Source organism: Halyomorpha halys, unplaced genomic scaffold (genome assembly GCF_000696795.3).
Source record: "Halyomorpha halys isolate HHAL.00 unplaced genomic scaffold, Hhal_1.1 Scaffold8.1, whole genome shotgun sequence".
Lineage (NCBI taxonomy): Eukaryota > Metazoa > Arthropoda > Insecta > Hemiptera > Pentatomidae > Halyomorpha > Halyomorpha halys.
In genome coordinates, this window is record NW_027111933.1 from 777226 (window position 1) to 787109 (window position 9884).

At 28.7% G+C, this 9884-nt stretch overlaps 1 protein-coding gene across 1 annotated transcript in view; it reads right to left on the bottom strand.

Moving 5' to 3' along the window:
* LOC106677967 (uncharacterized) overlaps window positions 1–2915 on the bottom strand; it is a 24591-nt gene extending 21676 nt beyond the window's left edge. The window contains exon 1 of the mRNA XM_014416216.2: window positions 2571–2915. Within this exon, the coding sequence (XP_014271702.1) occupies window positions 2571–2796 (226 nt within the window). The 5' untranslated portion in view covers window positions 2797–2915. The remainder of the gene's footprint in view (window positions 1–2570) is intronic.
* Window positions 2916–9884: the final 6969 nt, after the last annotated feature.

The following is a 9884-nucleotide window of genomic DNA, read 5'->3' on the forward strand; positions in this document are numbered from 1 at the left end:
ATAATTTGTAAATCTTAAACAATTACTGATATTATCAAATTATGTAACATATTATTGCTAAAATTAATTAAAAACAATAAAATAACGCAGAATTGAGCCTCAAAAAACTGTTTAAGAAAACAGTATACAACTAAACTTACTAACTACCTTTATAATTCAAAGAACACAATCAATGTTTCAAGCTCCTAAAATTGTTAATATAAACTATTAGCGTGTTATATAATCCATTGTAAATAAACATTATTCTTATTCAATTATATTCTTAAATAACAAGGATGTGTTTATTATGTTACTGATAAAAAAAAAAAGAAAAAAAAAAGACAATGCATTTTTGTCCAAAAGAATTTAAAAATCCACAATGCATATTGTTTAATGTCTCATAAACTTATTCATTATTAATGGTATAGCAAGGCAACGCCATGACAACTGTAACATAAAACACTTTCCCAATATAAATTGAAATATAGTTGGATATGTTTGTTAAATAAATCTCTATCAGAAAAAAAAAAAAATGCAAAACATCAATGTTCAATTTAAATTCTGATATCCTCAACATGAGCCAATTTTTATATAACAAGGAAATATTTACAGAACATTCTAGTGTTCCTTGTCAATTAACCTTTGGCATCCACTCCACCTTTGGCAAATGTTCAATCCAAAACATGATATTTATATTATCCAACAATTTCAATTTTTTAAGACAATATGCACAAACCATTCCGATCTTTATCTATACAACAGCGATATATTCCTAGAATATATGTAGAATCCGCATATCGATATCTCCAATATGAAATGATTCAAATTTATATAGGAAGTATTTACAGTTCATTCCAATATTTATTTTCGATATTGACATCATTCAACTTCCTCAGCAACTTGAGCAGCAGATTTTGATGAAATCGTTTATTTTCACTCTGATATTTCTAATCCATAGTGATATCAACCACCACCGTCGTTATTCCTAAAATATGTTTTTTTTATCGACCTACACAATATCAAAACATTTCAATAAAATTTTTACTGCTCCTTCCGATATCTGTTCTTGATATTGATATAAAACTTTAGTAACGATATTCCAAAAATATTTCAAGGAAAATTATGAAATAAATTTTTTAGTTTTATGTCATATTGCATATAGATATCGATATTCCATTCCTATTATTATATCGATATCAAACCTTGAAATTACAATCGATATGATGAAATTTTAATAATTTCGTTATTTCAAGAAAAAAATTCTAATATTTCTGATTAATATCGCAACTCAACATTCTTATTCATATTGATATAAAACTCAGGCAATGTCAGGTAATTTTACCAATAATTTTGGATTACGATGCCAAAGGTTGTTATCGGTATCGATCATAAATATCAGAATGAAATTCTAATATTTTATAGTAAATTTTTTCTCTGAATATTGAAAAATTTTGCATTAAATATTAAAAGTTAAATATCTTTATCACTAAGGTTAATTCAATACAATCTACTAAATAAAAATAAGTTAATTTGGACTGTAAATATTTTCTTGAAATGTCGGTAAGTTTTGATGTTGAAGATTTCTATATTTCAAATTGATTCCATCGGAATATCGACATCGGCATAAAATTTAATAATTTTATTGTAAGACTTTCCTTAGCATATACAAATATTTCGCTAACTATCGAAATTTGTTTAAACAATCTTGGAATATCATTCCCAAATGTTGATACAGATATCAATAAGAAATATCAGAATAAACTTAAATAATTTCTTAAAATTTCAAAATAATTTTATATTGAAGATGTCGATATTTGAATTTAATTACGATACCAAATTATATCGATGTGAATTGGGAATATCGAAATGATCTGTGAATAATTCCTTCAAATGTCAAATTTTGGTTTTCATTTAAATTGGATATAGTTGGGCCAACTATTTCAATTTTCGACATAAAAAAAAACTGTAAAATATTTATAATATTGAAGATCGATTTTGTTTCTTTTTGAGAGTATTGAAGTCTGGATTTTATATTCTTGGATTATCGATGATGAAGTTTGATATTGATATCGCTGATAAATATTAGAATTACTGGCAAAATATCGTAATCTGCCATATTGATATTTGGATTCAAAATTATTGACTCGTTATTTTTCGATTTATTGGTATTTATTGAATTATTTTATTCTGTCAAAAATGATTTATGATAAGTTTTGGAGTGTGTGATTATTTATAAGAGAGCAAGGTACCAATGAGTTTTTTTTTTTTTTTTTCCACATCTATTAAATATAGATGTGTTTTATTTTTTTATAAATTGAAGAGATTTTTTTTTTTTCTACATTACAATATTATCGTTTAAAAAATATCGATATCGGTAGCTAAATTTTAATTGTAAAAAAGCTTTGAAACTACATAAATATCTGAAAAGAATGCATGTCTACTAAATCGTTTGTCAACTGGGAGAGGTGAAAATTACGCAGGTATTTCTCACACAAGTAGTTCCTCAGCTAAGTGTTTTAGATTTAAAACAATAAAATATTCCCAGAATTTAAGATTTCATAGCATTCTCATTAGATATGTTTATCACTTACTCAAGCTACTTTTCACTTTGTTTCTTTCTCGTCGGTTGGAAGCTAGCAAGACTCCGATCTTCCTCTTACATTCGTTGACAGGAATGTTCATCGTATCTTCGATTTCTCTCCATGCTTCCTCTTTCAATCTTTTTTTGTAACGGCCACTGTGTTCTGGATCCCATAGTATTGGCTTGCTTCTATAAACGTCAATCAATTTCAAAAGGTCTTCCTCTGACCATTCCATAATTAAATAATCATAGATTGACCACTTAAAGATTAAATAAATTTATTATAATAATTGTAAAACAAAAAATGATGACGGATGGAGGTATGAAGTTTGCGAGCAAGGAGAAGAAGGACGAACTACTGCATTGTCTCATTGTGAACTGAGAACCCCAGCGTTCGTCAGAAAAACCGACTACAGTCGAACCACCACGAACGGTTCACGAGCGGTTCGTTCCATTATAAACGCTATCAATATTAAGACCAACAGTTTTTTTTAAAATTTTCTGAATCTGTTGTCATTTTTCATTTTTTTTTAAAAATAAATATTTAACAAATCCTACACTTATATCGGATTATAATGTCAAAAATAATTATGTAGGAGGTTTTTTAATAAATGAATGCACATTATATGACAAAAGATATTACTAGAGACTAGATTTTTGTACATTAAAAAACCGAAACAACCAAATCATGCATATATTCAACTTTATTGTTCAATTGAATGCTTACCTAACCTTATTTTAATCGAATCAAACTCGCTAAATGCACTTTAAATTTATGCAAAGATACAGAAAAACTAAACTGCACTGAATAAAATCCTAAATTGTTGTGCATAATTGAAGAACTATGAGGATGTTAATTGTATTAAACGAATTTAAATATATATTCGTATATACACAAATATAATGTATATTTATTCGTATTGCTCAGACTAATATATATAATATATAGGAAGTATGGTATAAAAAAAAAAATTAAATTCCAACTAGTCATAACAAAATTTAACGAAAGTATTAGGTGTCTCAGTCAAAAACAATAATACTGCTCGATCTCTATAATAAGCTTATTCTAGTGACTTTTTAAGAGTTATCCGAAGGTAATAATAATGCAAGAATATCCATTCATTGTGTTTACTTGTTTGTTTTTTTTTTAAGTAGAATTTGATTCTTCATATGTTGTGTATTCAGTGTTTTGCACTACCCCAAATTTGTCAATTTTAAATTATAAATTAAAAACGGAAAAAGTAATAAAACGAATAATTTTTGTCATAGATAAACCTATAAGGGAATAATATGACGAATTCGCTCAAGCATTAAATTTTATGAAACAGCCTAAAAAGATTAAAACGTGCAATTTTCCGCTGAAAAAAATCAAAACGTCCAATTTTAAAGAGGAACTCCAAAACGTGCAATTTTTTGCGGTATAAAATTGGGGTTATTTGATTGTCTTTTCCATGATTCAGTTTGGAAAATTTTGAAACGAAAATCCCGTCTGTATTTATGATCACTAACCGACAAGGACTTTGTGAGACAGTACAAATGCATGCGATGGAAAGAACAGACTTCGACATATTCTCTCGGCAATGATAACTATTTTGTGTCGACCAATGATAAGCAGTTCAATAATTTTGTTATACTCTGTTTATCGTTTGCTAAGAGAAACTTTTTTTAAAAAAAAAAAGGTTTTCTGCGATTCAATGAGCGAGGAACAATTTTTTAAAATTACTTTCCATTGATTCACCAAGACTTTGATGGTTTGGCGTCGAAAATAGGAAATTCATTAACAAAATAAAATATCAGTAAAATAGCAAAATGACCAATAAAAAAGATATGCTTAAGAAAATATTTATACTAATGTTTAACTTATTTTCTGATTTTTTAAAAATATGTTCATTCTTAAAATTTCGTAAAACCAAGAGTTAATAATATAATGGACATAGTAATAACTAAAACCGGAATTGTGAATGAAATTAGAAAAAAAATAACAGAAATATGTAAACAATTATAAATTTTCATATTTTTTCTTTGTTACTAAGTTTTATTGTTTTGCACATAGACATATACAATACGGTAGTATCCATCCACTTTCGGGTTTTGACGAATAAGATATCAAAAGATAGTGAATTTCATGATGAACTGATGAATTTCAAATTCTCCCAAGAACTTAACTAAATGTTGATAAAAAAATTAATAGATTTAAACTCAGAGGGTAGGCGGTAGATCGAGAGTGTAAGGATTCGGTTTTAAAGATTTCTCATGAAACTTTTATTGGGTCCTTTGTTTTAAATTCCAAAACCGTTTTTGGTTTACCATGGTCGTCATTGGATACGTACGCGATTATTGATTAACCGATTTTTATTTTAGATTATTCGATTCAAATTATTCAACTAGATACCGGAATGTTGTGGAATAAGTCGAGCTTGAAATCATGAAAATGATTGTATCTAATTTGTTTAGGCTTTCCATCTGTGCTTGTATTACAATATCTTTAGCTATGTACTTTACTAAATCATAGGTTTTATTGCTTAAATTACTCAGTGATATTTAGAAGAATTTGAACTAAACATTTTGGAGAAAAAAAATGTTTAGACTGCCATTTTGTCAGTATGTAACGTATTTTTAAGCACACTGCTCAACCGATTTCCAAAAAGGCCAAAATAGGTTGTTTTTTAAACGATAGAGAACAGTCCGAAGTTCTGACTTGTGGTACTTTTACGTTCCTAGATAGTTACATAAATTTAATTTGAAAAACAAATGTTTCGATGGTAGAACCATGTTGATTTTATACAGTTTTAGATCTTGCGAAACTAAAACTATAAACTACTTTTCCCGCTTTCCCTAAACCTATTTACTGAATGCTGAAAGAAAAGGGTTGCTGAAATTTTAAGAAAATATTTAGAAAGCTAGTAGTAACGCCCATAAAAACTAGATAATAACTAAGAGAAAAATGTTTATGTTGATGCTCTTTTACTTTATTTTATTTTGATATAATTTTTTTTTTTAAAGGACCACGTATTACATAACTAAGTACGAATTGTTTAAGTAGTAATTTAGTATCATTCGAAGTATTTAATTAACATATACGTCATCATAATTTCATACATACCAAATATATGTTGTCTATACTAGAACAAGTGTTTGATTATTCTGTCTACTAAATTACTCCTTTGTTTGCATTATCAGTCATTTCAAACCCAATAAGACAAATATTTTATGGAACGATAATGGTGGAAGATAAACATTTTTATTGAGGATTGATTACCTACAATCCTTGATGAATCATTAAATTCCGATAAAGAACAAAGACATTTTGGACTTTGGGATAAAGCGACGCAGAATGGAGTGAAGAAGCAATCGTGACGAGCGTGACTAATGCTCGGGAGCAAGTGGCATGATGCAGCCAACATCCATTAACTTATCATTAGTGTGATTAGTGTTAATTCCTCTGATGGCTCCCTCTACTAATGAAATGGTTAATGTCCCTCCGATGTTCGAGCACGTTGCAAGAGCGTGTAACAGGAAACATGTGCTCCTTGTATCCGTGTACTTGATTGAATCGGGAAGTATTTGTCCAAATGTCTTTGTCGTTCCTGTCCGGTTTCTAATTTGATTTCTTATTGTTTCATATTGTTAATTTAGGTTACGAAGATTACATTTTGTATATCGGAATAACAAATTACATGGTTATTTGGACTATACTAAGCAAAACGTTGCAAGATGTGTTTATCCAACTCTCTTTCCCGTCCCCAAAACCTACCATTTATCAACTGACTACAAAAATCTGTAATTGTAGGATTTTGTAGTCCGGACGGAGCTCATGAAATATACAAATATAGTATAAAAACTAATTGATAACATACGACGTTTTAGCCACACTTTTCTGGGCTTTGTCAGGGTTAAATGAGAATAAGATACAGACATTATAAGATATGATAAGATTATAAGAATATACATATGATGCTGTCTCTTCTCGTTATTCTTCTACCACGTTTAAGTTCACTTTCAGGCCTTCATCAGAGTGACTTAGTCTAAAATGAGAGCATCTACAAACATTTCCTAATAATGAGATATCACAGACTTTTAAAGATACTCTCACTTTAGAGGCAATCTCCACCTAAGTCACCCTGATAAAGGTTTGAAATTAGGTCGAAACGTTGGCACAAATAAATAAGTTTTGATAATTTGTGTATCTTTGCTGACCGTACCGATCATCTCCTCGTATCTTCACATCACATCTTACTATATTTGTATCTCGTTTTCATTTAGCCCAGACAAAACCCATTTTTTGTAACGTCAGTTACTAACAAATAGTTTTGTTTGTACATTTCTTGAAAGGAGTAAAATAAAAAGAAATCAGTTATTTTACGCCAATTTTTGATTACCTTATTGCAAACTATGTATAATTACTAGTCAAAACTGATGAGCCAGCCAAATATAGGTAGGGGGAATAAAAAATGGCGTCTGTTTCAAAACACTAATTTTTCATTCGGAGCTCTATATCATAAAAAGTACCAACAACACTAGAAAATATGAAGGGACATTCTTTAAAGAGGAGTAAATTCTCTGAAATACTAACCCTAATAGAGCTATTTATGTCAAATAGTTCTCGAGATATAGCTTTTCAAAAACCAACATTTCTTAAAAATGTACTGAAAGATCAGTAGTTAGTTAATTTATTTTGAGAAATCTATATCTCAGGAACTATGTGACATATAGATGTATATTAGCAATATAAAGTAGTTCATGACCTTTACTTTCGTTGGAATAGTAGTTTTCATAATATAGGCTAAAATAAATTCATTTATAGTTGTTCGGACGTTAAGTTTGATTTATGAAAAACTTTATTTCATAAACTAACGTACAGATGTCAGTCAGCACTAAAATTAAAGCTGGTTAAATTGACTATAAAATAGTTTATAACGTTTATCTTTATAGAAGTAGTAGTTTTTATGATATTTGACAAAATAAATTCACAAACTGTTAATTTCTATAAAATGTTTTATTTTTGAAAAATATATCTCTTGACCCATAAGACGCACATAAGTCTGCCAGTACTCAAAATAATTTACTATAAAGTGTTTAATCTATAATCTTAAACACTTTCTTGAGACTAGTTAATTTTGTTAAAATAAATAATTTAATTTCTATCCATTTTAGTCTCAACACATTTTATTTTTCTTACAAGTCCGACGTTTCAGCCAATCCTCAGGAACAATCTATTGACCACAATTTTGGAACTAAATGATTTCAATACTCAACTTCATGCAGGCTATTCTACCCAGATCAAAATGACAATTTCTAGTTAGTCAATATTCACATTAAAACCAAAATTAAAATTCATTTATCACAGTCACTATTTGTTAAAACTTTATCACAACAAGCATTGTAACACATTTATTTTTATTATTGATTCGCAAAAATCGAACTATGATTAATCAAATTAAAAATAGGTAATAGTATTACTATATAATACTAAATAATAGTAATACTATTTGTAATGTTTCAATACATGTCGAGAGCAAACAAAAAAATTCAAATGAAATTAATAAAAGTTAAAGTTGAAATAAAATAGGATATTTTTTTTGTAATATATTTTTGATAAAGTTATCAAATTATTATTAGTTAAGCGTGATAAATCTTATTTATAATTTTTTTGTATACATGAGTATGTATAAAAGGAAATAACCATTAAAAAAACAAGTTTTTAGTGGGAAAAAAGGAACATAAGGGCACTGTCATAATGAATTATAATGTCAAGTTATAATTCATTATGACAGTCTTGTAATTTTTAACAATTACTATTTCGCTGACGCTGACTAGTTCTTCTAACTCCTATATCACAAATAGTGGTCCTGATTATGAAGCAGAAAGTATTAGTTCTTTTGAATTGTAATTTGTATACTCCTAAATATAACATAATACTATTCGTTTTCGTGAGATCCCAGCTATCTCACCCAGGCCACTTGTACAGTATAGATTGAGTAAGGTATGTTTAGGTATGTAGATATGCTCAGAATATTTCGTTATTAATTATTCAAATAAATGATCAAGATCCAAAGATAAACCATCCAAGCTGTCTCAGATGAGAGTGAATCAATCTCTTTCCTATGATTCAGTGATTCAGTAAAAACAGATTTAATAGAAATGTTGGGTGGAAATAGTGATTCACTGATTCCCCAAGAAGAGCTTCGTGACTCCTTAATAATAATAATAAAATTAAAGTTTTAACGAACCCGAAGGTTCGATGCCGATACCACCAAACGCTCTCTGCATACATCCTTCCAGTGATGCCCCTCCAAACCCAATTCCACTAAATCTGTTTTAACACAATCCCTCCATCCACGTTTCGGTCTACCCCTCGGGCGTTTACCCGTTGGTTCAGTGTTTATTACCATTTTAGGGATCCGCTCGATATCTAGAACACTTTCAAGAACTGTAATGACCGAAGGATATAGATCATAATTCACTGAAAGAATCATTCATTTTTTCTGCATCATTGATTACTTATTTAAAATTAATAGCATCTTTCATCCCTTAATTGGCAGATTGTATTTTTCCAATGGAAATTATATTATATGCCAGTGAAGAATCTAAAACATCGATCTCAGACAATTTAAAATGTAGATATTCCTCTTTTTTGATATTGTTAGCATGTGAAATGACGAAAAGAATGAATTTGAAAATGATTTTAGAGAAATGTCACGCTTGCCTAAAAATGTTACTAAATATAATTAAAACTACGATTTTTCGGTCTCTAAATACAGTTATCGATATTTGCGAGTAAAACTCTGTATACTTTATTACAAGTAAACAATTTGTAAATAAATACAGCATTACTTTGATGTTTAGGAATGTGGAACATAATACCACCGCTTAAGCTGTGATACATCTTAATCCCAAAAATAAACTAAAAATCAATGCATAATTTTAGAGAACAGGTGGCCCTACAAAAATGATCTCGCTGGCTAGTTTGGAAATGTATTACAACTCATAAACTTACAACTGTATATATCCATATCAGATCGACTCCACGCAAATTTTTTTTTTTTTTAGTAAAAAATTGAAGCATAGTGAGTTATTATTGTAGAATTTACCATTATTATTACATTTAAATATGGATAATATAATAATGATGATACCGAATGCACATTGTAAAGAAATATATACGACAAAAATGAAATATAAAAATATATGGATGCACAAATAAGTTATTTTGTTGATATATTTGTTTTCATTACTTAAGTCATTCATCATAAAATAACTGTTTTGTGAAACAGAAAATTGATCAAGGTGGACCGTGTGTTGGCCATCACTATTTTAGAAAGAT